At 44.2% G+C, this 20,671-nt stretch overlaps 1 protein-coding gene across 5 annotated transcripts in view; it reads left to right on the plus strand.

The window, feature by feature from the left end:
- AFG3L2 (AFG3 like matrix AAA peptidase subunit 2) overlaps positions 1 to 18,172 on the plus strand; it is a 44,501-nt gene extending 26,329 nt beyond the window's left edge. For 3 of the 5 annotated variants that reach the window (XM_045887087.3, XM_045887086.3, XM_045887090.3), the window contains 7 exons: positions 2,610 to 2,717; positions 2,818 to 2,943; positions 5,088 to 5,198; positions 7,912 to 8,027; positions 11,341 to 11,541; positions 13,514 to 13,708; positions 17,359 to 18,172. In XM_045887087.3, the coding sequence (XP_045743043.1) occupies positions 2,610 to 2,717; positions 2,818 to 2,943; positions 5,088 to 5,198; positions 7,912 to 8,027; positions 11,341 to 11,541; positions 13,514 to 13,708; positions 17,359 to 17,601 (1,100 nt within the window). In that variant the 3' untranslated portion in view covers positions 17,602 to 18,172. Of the gene's footprint in view, positions 1 to 2,609; positions 2,718 to 2,817; positions 2,944 to 5,087; positions 5,199 to 7,911; positions 8,028 to 11,340; positions 11,542 to 13,513; positions 13,709 to 14,782; positions 17,261 to 17,358 lie in introns of those variants that run through there. The other 2 variants (XM_045887088.3, XM_045887089.3) reach the window with 2 other exon arrangements.
- The last annotated feature ends 2,499 nt before the right edge of the window (positions 18,173 to 20,671 follow it).

Consider the following 20,671-nt stretch of genomic DNA (forward strand, 5'->3'; position numbering starts at 1 on the left):
CTCTGAACTATCTCGGCTAGACTTTCTGGATCACTTGCTGCAGCTTCTACATCAGCACTTGCTTCTCATCTTGCACTTTTATGTCAGCTTCTTTACTTAAACCTCAGGAACCACCCTGTGGCAGCTTCCAACTTTGCTTCTGCAGCTTCCTCACCTCTCTCAGCCTTCACAGAATTGAAGAGACTTAGGGCCTGGCTCTGGATTAGGCTTTGGCTCAAGGGCTGGTTTGATCTTCTATCCAGACCACTCAAACTTTCTCTGTATCAGTAGTAAGACTGTTTTGCTTTCTTATCATTATGTATCCACTGGAGTAGCATTTTAATTTTCTTCAGGAACTTTCTCCCTTTGCATTCACTCCTTGGCTAACTGCTTAGCACAAGAGGCCTAGCTTTCAGTCTACAGTCTTATCTCAGTTTCCAACGTGCCTTCCTTACTGAGCTTAATCATTTCTAGCTTTTGATTTAAAGTGAGAGACATGCGACTCTTCCTTTCACTTGAACACTTAGAGGGCCCTGTAGGGCTGTTAATTGGCCTAATGTCAATATCATGTCTCAGGGAATAGGGATGCCCAAGGAGAGGGAGAGAGACAGGGAATGCTCAGTCGCTGAAGCAGTCAGAACACACATAGTATTTATCAATTAAGTTCACTTATATGGGTGCAGTTTGTGGTGCCCTAAAACGAACACTATAATAACCTTAAAGATTACTGATCACAGGTCACCACAACAAATACAATAATGAAAATGGGGTTGCTTGGGTGGCTCAGTTGGTTAAATGTCTGCCTTCAGCTCCTGGGTTCGAGCCCCAAGTCTGCTTCTCCCCCTTCCCCCCCCCCCCCACCGCCTATGCATGCTCTCTCACATTCTCTCTCTCAAATAAATAAATAAAATCTTTAAAAAAATAACAACTAAGGGGGTGCCTGGGTGGCTCAGTCAGTTAAGCATGTGTCTTCAGCTCAGGTCATGATTTCAGGTCCTGGGTTCGAACCCCACATAGGGCTCCCTGCTTAGCAGGGAGTCTGCCTCTCCCCCTGGCTTGTGCTCTCTTTCTCGCTCTCTCTCAAATAAATCTTTTAAATAATAATGATAATGAAAATGTTGAGGTATTGTAATTATAATGAAATAAAGTATTGTAATAATAATGAAAATGTTGAAGTATTGCACCAAAATGTGATAGAGACACAAAGTGAGCAAATGCTGTTGGAAAAATGGCACTGATAGGTTTGCTCAACATAGGGTTGCCACAAACCTTCAATTTGTAAAAAACACAGTATGTATGAAGTGCAGTAAAGCAGAGAGCAGTAAAACGAGGTCTGCCTATATCCAGATTAAGAAGGTAGAGCTCTTCCCTCACTCTGTGGTGGTCAGTCCATGTAGACCCATCTTTGTGGGGTCCCAGTACCAGAGCTCTTTTGGGGCCAGGGTCCTGAGGGGCAATGCTCTATAGCCAAGGCACTGACATTTGAGAAGTGGCGAGTAGCACCAAGCAAGCTGAGCCTGGCTAAGAGGTTGGAGGTGGAGTTTGATACTTGTCATCAAATATTCAGTGGGTTGTCCTGTGACCCAGGGAGGTTAGACACATTGTTTGCAAATTTAATCTCATTGATTTTATTTTCATTTTTTTAAAGATTTTATTTATTTGTGAGAGAGAGCCAGCAAGCTTGAGCTGGAGGAGGAACAGAGGGAGAGAATCTCAAGCAGACTTTGCACTGAGCACAGAGCCCAACCTGGGACTCCATCCCAGGACCCTGAGATCATGACCTGAGCTGAAATCAAGAGTCTGACGCTCAACCGACTGAGCCACCCAGGCTCCTCTAATCTCACTGGTTTTAGAACATTTTAAAAATGAAGGCACCTGGGTGGCTCAGTCGGTTAAGCGTCTGCCTTCGGCTCGGGTCGTGGTCCCGGGGTCCTGAGATCAAGCCCCACCCTGGGCTCCCTGCTCAGTGGGGAGTCTGCTTCTCCCTCTCCTTCCGTCCCTCCCCCCACTCATGCACTCTCACTCTTTCATGCGTGCTCTCTCTCTCTCAAATAAGTCTTATTTTTTTTTAGACATTTAAAAAATGGGCAGCATATTCTCAACTTATAGTTACATAAATTAAAATCTCTGGTATTTGTGTTTAGAAAAATGATGCTTGGGCTCCTGGGTGGCTCAGTCATTGAGCATCTGCCTTCGGCTCAGGTCATGATCTCAGGGTCCTGGGATCAAGTCCCGCATCGGGCTCCCTGATCAGCGGGAAGCCTGCTTCTCCCTCTCCCACTGCCCTGCTTGTGTTCCCTCTCTCGCTGTCTCTCTTTCTGTTGAAAAATAAATAAAATCTTAAAAAAAAAAAAAAAAAAGATAAATGATGCTTTACGGGGTCGCCTGAGTGGCTCAGTCATTAAGTGCCTGCCTTCAGTTCAGGTCATGATCCCAGGGTCCTGGGATCGAGCCCCGCATCTGGGCTCCCTGCTCAGCAGGAAGCCTGCTTCTCCCTCTCCCACTCCCCCTGCTTGTGTTCCCTCTCTCGCTGTCTCTCTCTCTCTGTCAAAAAAAAAAAAAAAAAAAAATCTTAAAAAAAAAATGCTTTATTAAAGCTTTAAGTCTTGCATTTTTGTTATTGTCTCTAGGTTTTAACACAACAACAAACGTCGTCATTTTGGCAGGCACCAATCGACCAGATATTCTAGATCCAGCACTGATGCGGCCAGGGCGCTTTGATAGGCAAATCTTTATTGGTGAGATGATCTTCATTGGGTTCAGTCCAGTTCTTTTGAGGAGAGATGTAACTGTTTCACTGTGATTTTTTCTTTCCCCTCTTAAAAATAATTTCTCAAGGACCACCTGACATAAAAGGAAGAGCCTCTATTTTCAAAGTTCATCTCAGACCACTAAAACTGGACAGTGCCCTGGAAAAGGAGAAACTGGCAAGAAAACTTGCATCCTTGACTCCAGGGTTTTCAGGTGAGTGGAACAGAGCCTGCTCTCTCTGTTAGAAGTCCTTTAGGTCAGTGACATTTGCCAGGTACCAGTTTACTTTTACCTCTCACCTTGGGGCCTCTTCAGTGTATATTTTTACCTTTGTATTGTAGGAAATTTCACACATCTGCAGAAGTTAAGAAAATAGTATAATGAACCCCTCTGCCTGCATCACCTAGCTTCAGGAACAATTACTAATTCGTGTTGAACCTTCGTATATACCCTACCCTTTTCCTCCTGCCTCTTGGTTATTTGTATGTGGGTTTTAGTTGTTTCGTTTTGTTAAGGTTCATTTATTTGTTTGCGAGAGAGAGTGCACATAAGCCCTTGGTTGAGCGGCAGGGGGCAGGCAGAGGGAAGGAGAATCTCAGGCAGGCTCCCCAAAGAACACAGAACCTGCCATGGGGCTGGATCTCATTGCCCTGAGATCATGACCTGAGCTGAAATCAAGAGTTGGACACTCAACCAACTGAGCCACCCAGGTGCCTCTTGAGGTTTTTTTTAAACAACTCTATTGAGACAAAACTCAAATACCGTAAAATTCATCTGTGAATTGTACAAGTGTACGATTCAGTGGTTTTCAGTATATTTACAGGGTTACACTGTAACTACTGTAGTCTACTTTTAGATCATTTTCATCACCCCAGAAGAATCCATTAGCAGCCATTCCCTCCACCCCTAGCCCTGGGCAACCCCTCACCTACTTTCTGTTTCTATAGGTTTTCCTATGCTGGACATTTCATATAAAAAGAATTATGTAACATGATCTTTTCTGCCTGGCTTCTTTCACTTAACATAGTGGTTTCAGAGTTCACCCATGTTGCAGAATGTGTCAGCACTTTATTCCTTTTTCTGGCTGGATAATGTTCCATTGTGTGGATAGACCACATCTTTATCCATCATTTGGGTTGTTTCCATCTTTTGGCTATTAGAGATAATGCTGCTATGAACGTCTGTGTATAGATTTTCGTGTGGACATACGTTTCATTTCTCTGGTTATATACCTAGGAGTAGTGCTGCTGAATCACTTTTTGAAAAGGTGATTTTCCAAAGTGGCTGCGCCATTTTACGTTCTCACCAGCAGTGTATGCGGGTTCCAGTTTTCCACATTCTTGCCAATGCTTGTCATCGCCTGTCTTTGTGATTGTAGCCACCCTAGTGGTATCTCATGGTTTTGATTTTCATTTCTCTAATGACTAATGATGTTGAGCATCTCTGCATATGCTTATTCCAAGAGTTTTTAAATGTAAAATGTGAGCCTTTCTTAAAAAGGAATTCTATACATAAGTGTATGGTTAGAAGAAGATAGGCATCTTAAATGTCCCAGGGTCCTAACTTTACTTGTTTTTTATCTTTAAACTTTGGAATTTATAACATTTCAGTGTTTATTGAGTTACCATATACTTTATCTGAAAAGTGATTTTAAAGAGACTTATAGGGGTGCCTGGGTGGCTCAGTCGGTTAAGCATCTGCCTTCGGCTCAGGTCATGATCCTAGGGTCCTGGGATCCAGCCCCACGTCTGGCTCCCTGCTCAGTGGAGAGTCTGCTTTTCCCTCTTCAGCCTACCCCCCCGACTCCCGGTTGTGCTCTCTCTCTCTCTCTCAGATAAATAAATAAATAAATCTTAAAAAAAAAAAAAAAAAAGACTTATGGATCTAGAAAGCATTTGGCAAGCTTCACATATTTAACTTTTGTTATTTAACCGAATGCACTGAGTTATTTTAATGCTTATGTTTTTCATTATATTTCAGCATGTTACCTAATATCCGCATTAGTCACTCTCCCAGCAGAGCTCATAGAACTAAGTTAATTAATGGGCATTTTTAAAGACTGTCTTAGTTCACTGTTACATGAACCATATTGCCTATAAAGGTAGCTGCCTATAATTATCTCCTTACTACTAATAGTATTTGCATCTTAGTTCAAAGGGCCAGGATTGTACCAGGTTGCTACTGAATGCTAGAACAGCTTAGTGTTAACATGAATCAAACTGAATTATATTATACTAAACCCTTATTCAGTCTACTGCTGGTTGAGAAACTGACTGTGGATATGGTCATCCATAATGTGTGACTAATCAGTTCGAGTATATTTGGTGGGTAAGCTGTTCTGTACATTGATTTTGTAGGAGCTGATGTTGCTAATGTCTGTAATGAAGCGGCCCTCATTGCTGCGAGACACCTTTCAGATTCCATAAATCAGAAACACTTCGAACAAGCTATTGAGCGAGTGATTGGTGGTAAGCAAACTGAATGTAACTCAAGTCAAAAGGCTGATAAAATGAGTTTGAGGCCATGGGTTTCTCTGTTTTGGCAAGATGTAGAAGCAAAGAAAAGTCTCTCTACCCAGCCTGGGGTTGCCATGCACCTGCTGTGTTCCCTCAGTGCTGTGAGGGTGCCCCCCACCCCCCTCAGCCACAGTTTTGTGGAGATGGATGCTGTTGATTTGGGTGAGTCTGAGACAAACAGCATCCCACACCATGCCTCACTCATGGGCAGCAAGCAGCAAGGTGTCTTGCCCTGAATTATACCAGTCCAGTGTTTTGAAAATGCTCACAACCTTCCTGTTTCCAAAAATTGTATTGCATGAATTAAATGTGCTCTCTGCTAGGTAGAGGTGATGGATAAACAGCTCTAACACCTGGTTAGCCAGGAAATGCTCACCCCACAAGCAAGGATGGGGAAATATATAACATGTTTTCCAGGGAGCTTATAATTTAACACCCATAAAAAGATAACTAGAAATTCCAGAACTTGGGCATTCAAAGAAGGGAAGGGCGCTGTGGTCAGGCGGGGCTCTACAGAAGAGGCGGGATTTAAGTCGGGCTCAATTGAAAGAGGAGGTTGGTGTCAGAGTGGCAGGAACAGAAGGTGCTTGGTGGTAGTGTTAACACCCTGTGTCTCAGGGAGGGAAAGTAAACCAGTCAGATTCAAGTTCCTTTGGGAAGTAAGGCAGAGCTGGAAATAATGGCTTAAGTCTAGATTTTAGAAAGCCTTGAATGTTAAGCTCAAGGGCTTTTTAAACTGTTGTCCTGTGGCCAGTATTGAACTAACGTGGGGTTTTTCTTGAGTCATCGAGTAGCATGATAATCAGTGATATTTTAATAAAAGGAGTCTGACACTGAAGAAGACGGAAGCATCAGAAGGCAGAGAACTTTGTAGTCATTAATGTGAGGTCGTGGATTTTAGCTTAAGGAGTCCCCGTGGTAATAGGCAAAGACAAAAATAAAACAAAATGGACAGCCTTACAGGCCTTGGGAAGAACGGGGTGCTTCAAGCAGCAGCTGGCTGGGCAGAATTTGAGACGGGGCGAGCTATCCACGCGGAACTCTGCCGCACCACCGTGCCACAGGCTGTGGTTCCTATGGTGTGGAGGTGGGTGAGAGGGCTCCGGGGGCCGGGCCTACAGGGTAAACACCGCCTGCAGTGGTAGCAGAGGGGAGAAGGGTGAGCCAGCGGAGTCGCCACAGGCCCGCAAGGTGCTTCAGCGAGTAAGACAAGGAGTAGATGCCACTAAAGGGAACCCAGGAGGTTACCAGAGATGGAGGATGAGGGCAAAGACACGTTTATAAAGCACTCGTCAGCAGGATCAAGTGATGCTAGAGGCTAGTGTAGCAATGTGTTTAACCTGGATTAGGTGCTACATCAATAACCCGTGAACGAATGAACAGACTACTTATTCTAGAAATTTATTACTGAAAGGAAAAAATCTAAGATGATAGAGTTGTAAGTGGGATTAAAGCAATTCACTGTAGAGGCAGGTGAAAGCTGCATATCTGTCTGTGCCCTCTAGGTGGGGCAACAGTCAGTGCTCAGTGTGAAAGACATCAGGGTGGCACATCCAAGAGGGGTCCTCGCTCTGAGGTACACAGACGCTTACCTGCTCACAGCTTAGCTACTATAAACCAGCCATGAGCAGTTGGTCTGTAGTAAGCATACTGGGAAATGAAAACTTCCAGGGATCAAGCGGGGGGCAGGGGGGTCAGGATTCTTGTTTTCTCATATAAGCAAGAACTGCTCAACTCTTCTTAGTAACTCACCCGCTGTAAATCTCCACCCTTCCAGCTCTATTACTGTCTTGGGTTATGTCATTGGGAACATAGCACTCTTTTTTTTTTTTTTTTTAATCTTTCAGACTCATTAATATGTTACCATTTGAAAATTCTCTCAGATGGGTTACCTTGAACACAGTTTGTCACAGTGTGACGATTTGTATTAGTACAAACTATGTCGTTCGTTTCTGTGGTACAAAGGGGCAGAGGAGGTTTAGTATCCACCTTGATCCAGGCCAGAGAAGACTCGTACTTGGACTAGGAGTCCCCCAGCTTGTAGTCAACACATGGGCCCAACACAGGGGCGTCTCTTGGGTTTATTTTCTCAGGTCTACCCTGCTGCTAGCTCTTGGAACCCCCTGGGCCAGTTGATTAGTGTGCCGGGTGCTGTAGCATTGGCCTCGCCAACTTGCTGGCGAGGTATTTTCAATCTTCAAACAGCTCGGTTCTCCTCTCTCGTGTGCTTTCCATCAGGAACAGACAGCAGGCAGTTTCATGCATGTTTGTTTACCCAGTGCTTGAGAATTCCAGGTGCCTGGATTAAAAAGGAGATCATTCCACACCTCTTTGTCTTTTTTGAATTTTATGTTTTAAACTGACCTAAGTGCTGAATTTTATTTTGTATTTCTCTTTCCCAAAACAAGATATATGGCTCAAAAGAGTGGGAGAGTTAGAGAGTTAGTGGACCTGGGGGTAATGAATGCATTTTGCAAGTAGCTGGGTATATTTCGGAGATGGTCCTTTATTTTTAGTCTGACCGTGGTTGGGAATTTCCAAATTATAGGCAGCTTAGTCTCTAAGTCACCTTCTAGATAAGGCGTGTATAGATTGTATAACTGTCTTTTTATGTCGGTGCCACTGAGGCAGTGATTTTGACTTTAACTTGTTATTATTTTGTCAGGCTTAGAGAAAAAAACCCAGGTTCTGCATCCCGAGGAGAAAAAGACTGTGGCTTACCATGAAGCAGGTCATGCAGTTGCCGGGTGGTATCTGGAACATGCAGACCCACTTTTAAAGGTAAAGCAGTTTGTGTTGAACAGTAGGCAAGCCAACTGATCCTGTGAGCAATTACTTAAGGAGAAAATTGCATTCCCACAAAGGACAGGTATATAAAATTTGGTCAAGAAGTGTGGTAATGATGGTGGGATGAAGAGGTTATGCAAACCCTCCTGCAAAGAATTTACAAAGTTTAGAAAGAAAACTGCTATTTAAAGGGACCGAACAGTGTCCAAAGCAGACCAAAGCTGGAGAATTTCCTTTTGAAAAGGAGTACCTGCAATGGGTTAGAATTGGGAGCTCGTGGCTTCCTTGCCTGAGGGTTTTTTCTGTGGCCACAGTGATGGAAAAGGCTGGTCTATCATATTGAGGTGGCAGAGGAAAGAATTCGGGATTTGAAGAATATTGGAAATTTAACAGGAAAATCCTGGAAGCAAGAAAGCTACAGAGGAATTGAGACCCAAGTCCAAGTAGAAACTCCTCGGCTCCCTGGCTGACCACTAAACTATGCCAGCACAGGAAGACCCCAGAGAGCCTGGCAAAAAAGAGACCAAAGGGAAATCTCCTGAAAGATGGGTGCATCAAGTGAGATTGGTAAATTTTTGCTTTTTCAACTGAGTGCAGTCCCCATACTGGTGCAGCACGAACAACAGGAAGCCACAATCTGATTTGCAATGTCAGGGGACCACTGGAAATGGAGGGGGAGCCCCTGAAGCAAGGGAACCACAGAAAAGGTAACATAAAGTGTGCAGAAAACATCCTAGATAGGGGTGCCTGGCTGGCTCAGTCGGTAGAGGGTACCACTCTTGTTGATCTTGGGGTCATGAGCTCAGGCCCCGCGTTGGGGTAGAGTTTAGAAAATAAATAAATAAATAAATAAATAAATAAATAAATAACCACCCTAGATAATCTACAGAGAAGCCACTAGAACCAATAGGTGAAATTAGCAAGGTTATAGAATTCAGGATCCATATACAAAAATCAATTGTATTTCTGTAAATTAGCAATGAACAATTAGAAAATAAAATTTTAAAAATTCAATTTCATTTACAACAGCATCCAAAAACACGAAACATGTAGGGGTACATTTATTGAAGTACTTGTAGGATCTGTACACTGAACGAAACAAGACCTAAATAAAAATAGAGATACAGGGACCCCTGGGTGGCTCAGTCGGTTAAGTGTCTACTTTCGGCTCAGGTCGTGATCCCAGGGTCCTGGGATCGAGTCCCGCATCGGGCTCCCTGCTCAGTGGCGAGTCTGCTTCTCCCTCTGCCCCTCACCCTGCTCTCGTGCTCTAACTCTCTGTCTCTCTCTCAAACAAATAAATAAAATCTTAAAAAAAAAAAAAAAAAAAAGAGATATACTGTGTTCCTGCAATGTTATGATCATCGTTCTCCCCAGATTCATGTATAGTTTCAGTGCAGTCTCTGTGGTAAACATAGCCGACTTGTTCTGTAGAAATTGATAAGCAGATCTAAAATTTATATGGAAATCAGGTCACTAGAATAGCCAAAACAGTGAAGTTTGAAGGGGTTACACTGCCAATATTAATACCTTGTATATAGCTAAGTAATGAAGACTAGTATTGCAGAAGGGACTAAACAGATCAGTGGGATGGAATGGAGCTCAGAAATAGATCCTCACACATAACTGATTAATTGATTTTCAGCAGAGGTGCCAAAGTAATTCAAGGTGGGGAGGATTGTCTTACCAGCAAATGATTCTGGCAACTCAGTGTCATGGGGGAAAAAAGCCAACCTTAACTCTCAGATCATATGTAAAAAATTAATTTGAAATAGACTGTAAAAGCTAAAATACAATAAACTTTTAGAGGAAAACATAGGTCAAAATCTTTGTAACCTTAGATAGGCAAAAATGTCTTAGTACGCAAAAAGGATGAACCACAGAAGAAAAAGTTGATAAATGGGATCTCATTAAAATTGAAAATGTTTTGTCTTTGAAAGACACTGTTAAGAAAATGAAAAGCAAGCCACATATTTTGAAAAATCTTGCAGTATATATATGACAAAGGACTTGAATCTAGAATATGTTAAAAAAAACTCCTAAAACTCAAAAATAAGCAACCCAGTGAAATCATGGGCAAGAGATCTGAAGGTATACAAATGGACATTAAGCACATGAAGATATTCAATTTCATTAGTCATCAGAAAGTGCAAATTAAACTACAATGAAATACCACCACATACCCACTGGAATGGTTGAAATTAAAAAGTTAGTCCTGAGTGTTGGTGAATGTCAGTCTAGCTGGAGCTTCCATCCGTTGATGATGGGAATGTGAAATGGTATAACCATTTTGAAGAACAGTTTGGTAGTTTCTTATGAAGGTAAACAAATGCTTCCGTACAACCAAACAGTCTCACTCTTATATAATCACCCAAGAGAAATAAAAATATGTCCACACAAAGACTTTTACTGCTTGATTCATAATAGCAGTAAACTGGAGACAATCCTGATATCCCTCAAGAATGAAGTGGATGTTTGGTATGTTTATACAATGGAATGCTACCCAGCAGTAAAAATGAATGAACTATTAATACACATAGCAGTGTGGGCGAATCTCAGAAACAGTGAAAGAAACCAGACAAAATAAAGTACATACTGTATGATTCCATTTACATGCAGTTCCAGAAATTATGACTAAGTCCCTATGGATTGGTCACATATCTCCAGCTGGGGCTGGAGTGAAGGGGGTTGGGGGGACGGGTTAAGACTGACCAGAAAGGGATACAAAAGAACTTTGCAGGACGAAGAAAAGATTTTCTGTCTCTGTTGTGGTAGGAGGTTGTGTTTGTCAAAACTCATTGGACTTGTACACTTAACATGGTGTATTTACTGAATATAAACTATCCCTCAATAAAGTTGATTTTTTTTTAAATTTAAGGAATTTACTCCATTTCAAAAAGCACTAGGAAAGAAAATGAAGGCTGCTGAGCATCTAGGTCTGCCTTCCCCTTCGTCCTGTAGAGAAGGATGTGGCTGGGACTCTGTGAAGTTGAATGGCAACTAGGCCATGTTTGAGCTGCCAGAAGGAGTCCTCACTCACCACCTGTCCTTTCGTCAAGATTAAATAATTTCAAGTGTGTATCACAAAAAGACAAGAAATACTTTCTAGAACTCTAAGGTGAAGTTATTCTAAGAGAAAATACTCCCTCTGAACAGTCAACTGCTAGATCTCATCTTGCCAAGGCTGACGGGTTGCCCAGCTGCTATGCTTATGTTTCGGCAGCAAGCTTATCGATGTATAGGTAAACCTCGTGGTCAACATTTGGTGGCGGGATACTCAACATGTTGTATGTTTTCTGCTTGCCAGGTCTCCATCATCCCGCGGGGCAAAGGACTAGGTTATGCTCAGTATTTACCCAAAGAACAATACCTGTACACCAAAGAGCAGCTCTTGGATAGGATGTGCATGACCCTGGGTGGCCGGGTGTCGGAAGAAATCTTCTTCGGGAGGATTACAACCGGCGCTCAAGACGACTTGAGGAAAGTAACTCAGAGTGCCTATGCTCAAGTGAGTGTATGAAATGGAGGGTTTCTTGCTTGCTCTCTCACATTTGCACCAGAAATGGGCGTTTGTGGTTGGCCCTGAAGCAGCAGACTGGCTATTGTTGTGTTGTGTTTGACTGGCTTAGACTTTTCAGGCAAGAAGTAATTCCTAAAAGGAACTTTTTTTTTTTTTGGTAGTATAATATTTAAAGTTTACAGATTTCGGGGCACCTGGGTGGCTCAGTCGGTTAAGCATCTGCCTTCGGCTCAGGTCACGATCTCAGGGTCCTGGGATTGAGCCCCGCATCGAGCTCTCTGCTCAGCGGGAAGCCTGCTTCTCCCTCTCCCGCTCCCCCTGTTTGTGTTCCCTTTCTCGCTGTGTGTGTCTGTCAAATAAATAAAATCTTTTAAGAAATAAAAAAAATAAAGTTTACAGATTTCTCCTGCTATCTGAAAGTCGAGCATTCCTGTGAAACAGTTTGGAAGCTGAAATGGCTCAAAGCAAAGAAGCACTTACTGTTAATTGATATGGGAAAATTTCTGACAGTTCCCAGACCCCAAAACTGACATCTGGTAGACTGCTTTACCTTGGGACACATCTTGTAATGGAGGCTGCAGTGCCGCTCACTGCCCAGGGGATGGGCTGCCTCTACCAGCTTGCTGCAGAACACATGCGGAGTGCTCTTCTCACCTCTTTTCATAAAAAAAAGTCCTCTTTCAGTTTCTTTTCGGTTAGCGAAAGCATGTACTGCTGTAGGTCTTTCATAAAAGCAAAGTGACACAAGATGAAAGGCAGGGGATACCTATATTACTAAGAGTCTATAAAGTGGGGCGCCTGGGTGGCTCAGTTGGTTGGGCGACTGCCTTCGGCTCAGGTCATGATCCTGGAGTCCCGGGATCGAGTCCCGCATCGGGCTCCCTGCTCAGCAGGAAGTCTGCTTCTCCCTCTGACCCTCCCCCCTCTCATGCTCTCTGTCTCTCATTCTCTCTCTCTCAAATAAATAAATAAAATCTTTAAAAAAAAAAGAGTCTATAAAGTGGGTATGCAGAGTTTAAAGTTCTGTTAGAAGCCTCTGTGATCCCACAGTGCAACACTGCTTGTACTCTGGGCTGTCCCTAAGAGCATCCCTTCTTGGTCCCCTCCCTTCCTGACGGACCAGCCACTCTCCTGACTTGTTACTGTCATACCCACATTTTCCTTGTTTATCCCTGGTGCATACATCCCCAAACAATAGAGTTTTGCTGTCTCGGAACTTCATATAAATGACTTTCTCTGGAAACTCCTATAACCCGTATGTCAGCTCTTCTTCTGGTCTGTCACCTTTTCCAGTCTTTTTTATTTATTTGTTTATTTTTATTTATTTTATTTTTAATATTTATTTGAGGGAGCGAGCGAGAGAACACGAGTGGTGGGGGGGGCAGAGGGTGAGGGAGAAGCATACTGGCCGCTGAGCAGGGAGCCTGATGTGGGGCTTGATCCCAGGACCCTGAGATCATGACCTGAGCCGAAGGCAGACGCTCAACGGACTGAGCCACCCAGGTGCCCCTTAAAAAAAAAAAAAAAAAGTCTTTAAGAAAGCCTTGAGGGGCAGACCCCGTGGCTTGAGGGAACAGGAAAATGCAAACTCCCTTCTAGGTTGGCACACTGCCCTTTCCAGGAAGAGCCTGGAGGGCGTGGGTTTTATCCTCTTGGGTCTGTCAGATCCTTCTTGCTTCTCTGCTTCCCCTCGCGCAGGGAGAAGTATCTTGCGGGTCTCATAGATGTTGTCCATGGGCTTCTTGTCTTGTGTCCCTAATTGAGTATTGCTGCACTGTCTACATAGAACACCCTTGTCCATTCAGCCAACACAAGGCTGCCATGTAGATTTTGCCAGGTTAAAGAGTGGTAGTACAATGAAATGTGTGGAGTTAATGCCACTATAAAGACTTACTGCCATTTTTTAGGTCAGCCTGTCAGCAAAACCAATGCCCACTAATAATCATGTGTTCTTTTCCAGATTGTTCAGTTTGGCATGAATGAAAAGGTTGGGCAAATCTCCTTTGATCTCCCACGTCAGGGTGATATGGTTTTAGAGAAGCCTTACAGCGAAGCCACCGCAAGACTGATAGATGACGAAGTACGAATACTTATTAATGATGCTTATAAAAGGACAGTGGCTCTCCTCACAGAGAAGAAAGCTGATGTGGAGAAGGTAGGTGCTAGTCGTATGAATAATTCTCTACGTGGTTTTGCCAAAAAAAAAAAAGAAGAAAGGTTAAAGTGATGGATTGACTGGGCTAGTTTATAGACTTGAGCATTTCCTGTAGCGGGCTAACTCATTCTGATTCTGTGTCTGCTCTGTCTCTGAGGGGTGGGGGTGCAGTAGTGAGCAACAGTAGGACACAGTCCTGGCTCTTGGGCTGTTAGCAGTGTGAGTGCAGGATTCATGGAATCTGCAGATAACCACAAAATATGCAGCTGAGGCCTCCCTCCCCCCTTCGTGTGTTTTACCCGTACTCCTCAGTAAGGAGCACAGCGGACTGACAGGGATTTACCGTTGTCTTTCACCTCTGGCATGAACAGGTAGTGATGAAAGTGCAAATAAGAGCTAGCCCACATGAAATTGGCACATGAAAATTACCTTTGGCTTAATTATGAGCTTGGCAAATAAACATGCTCTGTGTTTTCTGTCCTACTTCATATGATAGCACCTACCAAAGGGAGGGTTTCCCTCTGAATTCGGTGGATTTCTTGCATCCATTAAACTCAATTATTCAGAACCCATGCAACCAAAAATAGAATTTTTTGTTCTTTGAACATTCCGCACTCCTAGAGCACAAATGAGAAAGCCTTTTAGGAGGGATTGACACGGATAAAAGAATATTCCAAGATGTGCTGTTCCATCAGTAAGGCAATCCAGAAGTATCTGTGATGTCTTTTCGCGAAAGTGCCCAGTGCAGGCGGAGAGGGCTGGCGCCCCACACACACGAGCTCTGAGAAAGGAAGATCAGAGTGGTCAGCGAAGGCTTCGTATAGAAGATAGAACTTAGATTTTATGTAGAAGAGTAGTCACGTTACAGTGAACAAGTTGGGGTGGGGAGCAGAGGGCGATGTGGAGGCCTGGTGAGCAGGAGGTGTGTGGGGAGCAGGGCAGGGTTGAGCAGATAGTTGGGGGGAGGGAGCTGCAGTACCCAGGTTCTCAAAAGCTAGCTAGGAAGTTTAGAAACACAGTTTTAGAAATAAGAGTGACCTTCAAAATGATCTGATCCAGCCCTTTGTTTTATAGCAAGGAGTCCTTAAAGAGTGTTGAAATGAAGAAGTTCATCATTTGCGGGAGTGTGGCAGCCCAGGGAGTGGCAGAGACTGGCTCAGGGGCTGGTGCCGGTCGCTCAGTCGGACACAGTGCTGGGGCCAGCACTGGAAGTAGGGCAAAGGCAGATCTGAAACAAACTGAGATTTATTGGTTAAATGCACAGAGTGAACGAGAAGAAAGCCCTTGAGATGATGACTCCTGGTGGCAAACACAGAGGGTGGGGATCAGTCTTGAACCCAGGAGAACACAAGCAGTGGGCATTTGCGAATGAAATGTGGACAGCAAGTCCAGCCTGGAGATAGGATCTGTTGGTGGTCCCCCCATAGCCAGATGTAGAAAAGAAGGACCTGAGCCATGGAGGACTGTGGAGGAGCTCACTCGAGACCCCTAGCTGCAGAGGACAGTGTGCATTCATGGATTCAAGAGGAAGCTTCCACGTGCACACCATAGATGCCAAACAGGTCCAGGGAGTTGGACCCAGTTATCTAGCCTTCTGAACGTACAGTGCATATAGTGACAGTGGTAACAAAGACGTGTGTGGGAAAGGGAAATGGATTCAGCGGAGTGAGGATCTGGAAACACTGCGGAGTCCTGAAGTACTGTTTGGCCCATTTGAGAAAATTAAATCTGTAAAGAGTAATGTTGAGCCCGCCAGGAGATGGGGAGCCATCAAGAGGAGAGGTGGCTGGAGACTCTCCTGCTAGGACTAGTGTCCTCCAAATTCAGGGCCTCAATTGACTCCTCTGCTGGACAGGATAATACATCAGGGCTAAGCTTTAGGAGAATAAGAGTAACCAGCTAGCATCCACCTATCATCCACCCGGTGTACCGGGTACCGCTTAAGATGCATGAACTTCTCTAAAGCTCCCTGCAGCCTTAGGAGGTGGAAACACTATCATCCCATTTTACAAAAGAAGAAACTAGTACAGGGAGAGGTTAAGTAACTTTGCTTAAGGTCATACAGTTGGTAAGCAGCAAGACCAGGATTTGGACCCCGTGTCCTGTCTGCAGAGCCCTTCCCGTTAACCTCCGACCAAGCCTGTGCTGTTGAATGTGGTTAGTCCCAAGTGAAGTGTGCTCTGAGCACGCTGGGTTTTAAAGGCTTGCTATGAAAAAAGGAAGGTAAAATATCTCAGTAATTGTTTATATCATTACATGTTAGAACGATACTGTGTTTGGGGGCACCTGGGTGGTTCAGTCAGTTGAGTGTCCAACTCTTAATTTCAGCTCAGGTCATGATCGCAGGGTCATGAGATCAGGCCCCACATTGAGCTCTGCACTCAGGCTCAGTCTGCTTGAGATTCTCTCTCTCCTCTCTCTCTCTCTGCCCCCCTCCCCCGCCTTCTCACTCTCTAAAATAAATAAATCTTTGTGAAAAATGATACTGCATTTGATATATTGGGTTAAATAAAACGTATTATTGCAATGTAAATGGTTACGCATAATGTGTAAATAGACAAATTGAGAGTTAATGGTGGTCTAAGAAGACAACCTGGTTATGTTTTTAAGAGTTTTTATCTCTTAGAAATAGAGACAAAAATATATATGGATAAAATATGACAGCTGGGATTTTCTTCAGGGTAATCTAGGGAGTAGATGAGACAAAAATGGCTCTCAGTTGAGGACTGTCAGTAGTGGCTGCATGGGGATTCGTTATCCATTTTCTGCTTTTGTGCATATTTGCAGTATTCCATAAACTGATAAAACAATAAAATTGATTCATTTTTTGGTATCTTTAAAAACAGGGTATCTAGTATAAAAGTGCAGCTAAGTCAAATTTCTAAGTAGGGAGTTACCTTAGAAACTAAATCTATTTTATGAGATCAGTTGATATTTTAACCTGCTTTGCTGTCTTTGTAATGGTCAGATGCTCTAATAGCCATTGTCCTGCTCCACCCTGACACCCTCACTCACCTCCATACACATAGTTGGTCAGCTTTCCCAGTGTCCTGTTAAGATGTGTACTGTCAAATTTGTGGTTCAAGCATAGAAATGACTAGAACTTCAAGATACATGTTTTCGTATAAACCTTCCTGGTATCTCTGTCCTTGTCTTTATTTTTTCAACTAACTTTTTAAAAATTTCTTGCTTACCTCTTTCTCCCCTTTCCCCCAGCTTGCCCTCCCAGCCACTTTTCTAAGTTTGTAATGTATCCTTCCAGAACTTCTTTATGTACATGTAAGCACATAAAAAGATTTATATTCCTCTCCTTTTAAAGGCAAATGTAGCATACCATAAAGGGTGTGCATCTTGCTTTTCTCACTGAATATGTTTCTCCAAGATGTATATATAACAGATTCTTCATTACAGGTGCATAATTGTTCATTGTGTGAATGTATCCAAATGTATTTAGCCCCTCCCTTACTGGTGGACATTTGTTTTTTCCAATATTTTGTTTATTTTACTCTAAAATCCTGGGATCTTATCTATATCTTTTCAGTGGTCTTAAATCCTATTTTGGAGTGGGGTTAGCTATAAATAAAAAAATCATTAGCTTTGCAAAAACTTTGCTAAGAAACTGTGTTTAATGGAAATTGTTCATATTTCAGGTTGCTCTTCTATTATTAGAAAAAGAAGTGTTAGATAAGAATGATATGGTTGAACTTTTGGGCCCCAGGCCATTTGCGGAAAAGTCTACCTATGAAGAATTTGTAGAAGGCACTGGCAGCTTGGATGAGGACACTTCGCTTCCAGAGGGCCTTAAGGACTGGAACAAAGAACGGGAGAAGGAGAAAGAGGAGCTCCGGGATGAGAAAATCACCAACCAGATCCGAGAAGGGAGACCATTTTAGCTTGTGCCTTTGTCAAGGTCGACTCTGGCTTTCTCAGAGGAATAAGGACACTGCGGGGTTGATCATAACCATCTGCTGACCTGGTTGAGATGGTGGGAAGAGGAGTCCTTAGTCCTAAGCCTCTGGAGTCACAGCCTGGGTGGCAGGGTGACTTTCTGAAGGAGAATGTTTCCCCGAGCCCGCCAGGCTCTCAGCGGCCGGGAGCATGGAGAGGGCACCCAGCGCCACTCCCTCCACCATCTGTGGTGCCAGCTGATGTGTGGCGGAGACCAACCGACCATCCGTGGAGACTTGCTGGTGTGGAAGAGGTGTGTTATTCTCGTCCCATCACCCCCTCTTCATTCCTGCTTCTCTTCAGAGTTTCCCTCTGTGGATGAGCTGTGAAATTACATTGGAGTCCTGATAAGAATATTTTAATTTGGCTTAATACTTCAAAGATTGAATCCAGATCACATGTTGCTGTTTTAATGGAATGGTTTTCTACAGAGCGCTGTAACAGATCTACAGATATGAATGTATTATGTAAATACGGCTTCTTTACATCAAAAATAAAGTGTACGGTACTTTTTTCCTTCTGAACTCAACAAAGGGTCACTGTTTTATGCTTAGGGTATTTTATTTTTTTAGAGATTTTATTTATTTGACAGAGACACAGCGAGAGAGGGAACACAAGCATGGGGAGTGGGAGAGGGAGAAGCAGGCTCCTGGCTGAGCAGGGAGCCTGATGTGGGGCTCGATCTCAGGACCCTGGGATCATGACCTGAGCCGAAGGCAGACGCTTAACGACTGAGCCACTCAGGTGCCCCTTGGGGTATTTTCTTTTAGAAAACATAATGGAAAGGAATTAAGTGTTCTAACTTTGGAGAGACGAATCCTTTAAAACCTCACTCCTGCTGGTTCTTACCAGCTCCCACAAGAGGCTTGCGAACTTCTGGAGTCGTACATTCTGGAATGATGAACTCTGGATATAAAAGTACATTGATACAAAGTCAGTGCAAGAATCTGATGATGGCATCAGTTTACATCCTCACTAGGCTGGTCGTGACCAGACGTTGGTCCTGGCATCTGGGTCTAGAAGTCAGTGTGATCATAGGTCCGGCAGGTCCCAAACCATCACATTGGATCTCAGTTATTTCAGCTTGCCTTGTGTGTTCTTGATGCAGTTAAGTATATTGTGGGAACAACCACTTCTCAGACTTCAGACATAGATTGAGATGGCATCCCTGGAACAGCACTGGACCAATGGGGAGGGAGGTGGTATGGGCAGGCTGCTCTGACCCTGGACCACTCCTCCAGGTGGCCCAGAGATGCCGAGCTCCAGCTCACCAGACCACAGAACCATCTGCGTGGATGCTAGTAACTCAGTATTCCAGGAGCATGGGAGCCTTCCTCAGGTCATCCTGCAGTTTCTCAGCTGCTCTGCCCAGTGACCTGCAGATGTAACAGATTTACTGCCTTCCTTCCTCAAAGGATGTTTGTGGGAGGTGATTCAGTGAAGAATTGTTTGAAGGCTGTATGATTCACTTGGCCATCAGGATGTCTGTGCTGTTCCCCACACGATCCGTAGACAATAAGACTGTACTTCCTTAACCACTGTGAGGAGGGGCGCCGGCAAGTGTGGAGGTTTGGGAGCCCTCTGCTGTGAGGCCTCCTGAGTGGAATGAAGTGGGTGGTGCCAAACATGAGTCAGGTTTGGTCAGTCAGAAAAGGGACAAAGCCGTGCGTGAGATGGTTGGTCAGATGGTAACTCACATCTGCACTTCTAATTCAAGCTTGTGGAGTCTTGAGAAGGCAGCCCGCGTGGCCTGGAATAGCTACCACAGCCATCCTCGGGTTTCCTGACCTGCACAAGGAGGCCCACAGCATTGTCGTGACCAATGCTCATGCTGGCTCCCACATGGAGCCTGACTCAAACCAGGGGTTCACAGCACTCATCCTTTCTTCCAAGGTCAAACCTAGCGTATTTCCAGGTTAGATGTGGGTGGTAAGATACTTATTTTTACTGTAGTCTCACAAAGTGTAGTGCAGATTTCTGCAGAAATGGGGTCCGTTTTCACTGCAGTTCAAGTCATGCTGCTGTGTTTAGTGATTCCCTTTCCATCTACCCAAGGTTGGGGCTCGGCACAGGATAGTTACTGGGTGTAAGCCATGGCATCACAGAGCTCAGGCCTTCTGTCAGGTGGGGGAGCTAGGTTACACTGTGGGGTAACCCCAGAATGACTCCAAATGACAGTCATTTCTTTCTCGCTCCTTGTCCAACAAAGGTCAGAGGGGGCTGTGCTCAGCAGTTACCGGGACCCAGACTGATGGAGGAATCCAGCAGAGGCAGAGGTGAGGGTTGAGCACTAGCATTTAGACCTTTCCACCTGGAAGTGACATGCTACTCATTCTTTTGGCTGAAGCAAAGTCATGTTCACAGTTAACCTCAAAGGGGCAGAAAGGAGAAATAAACCAGAAACACTGGTGAACGGCAATGTCTGCTAATTACTAGTAGGACTAGCCTGGTCATGTCCTATGGAGTTTGACTTTACAAGACCTCTTACAGAAGTTGTGTCAAGTTAGAGAAACTGTAAAGTGATGATTTGCTATATAGAAAATAGCCCTCAACCTTGGCACTGAGCCTGAGTACTCCTGAAGGAAGCACACAGCTCTCAGAGCCGACCCTGCCAGGTCCCTCCTGACCCACCAAGAGCTTGCATGTCCCCCTGGCTCTGGCTGGAAGCCTGGAGGTCATTTTCTGTAGCTCCTCTGGCAAATCGTAGCCCAGCTGTCAGGGAAGGTTGGGACTAACTAGCCCAGGACGTGACACTGGAAGATGAAAGATTTTGTGGGAGGTCTAAGTGCTGGTTGCAAAAGGGGACGACAGGCTTTTATTTACATGTGTGCTACTCTGATGCTCAGGAGAATTCTGGCTGCCACCCTTAAGGTCTGCAGTTCAAGGAAAGCCTTTCCTCTGAGTTCATTCACTGAGTGGCAGGGGCAGTTCACCCCAGAAAGAGACAAGGTACCCAAGTAACCATTATAACAACGCAAACAAATCTATCAGGAAACAGGCTGGAAGAGGCAAAGG

This window comes from Mirounga angustirostris, unplaced genomic scaffold (genome assembly GCF_029215605.1).
Source record: "Mirounga angustirostris isolate CCGP_5_RB_7025 unplaced genomic scaffold, mMirAng1.0.hap1 SCAF_14, whole genome shotgun sequence".
Lineage (NCBI taxonomy): Eukaryota > Metazoa > Chordata > Mammalia > Carnivora > Phocidae > Mirounga > Mirounga angustirostris.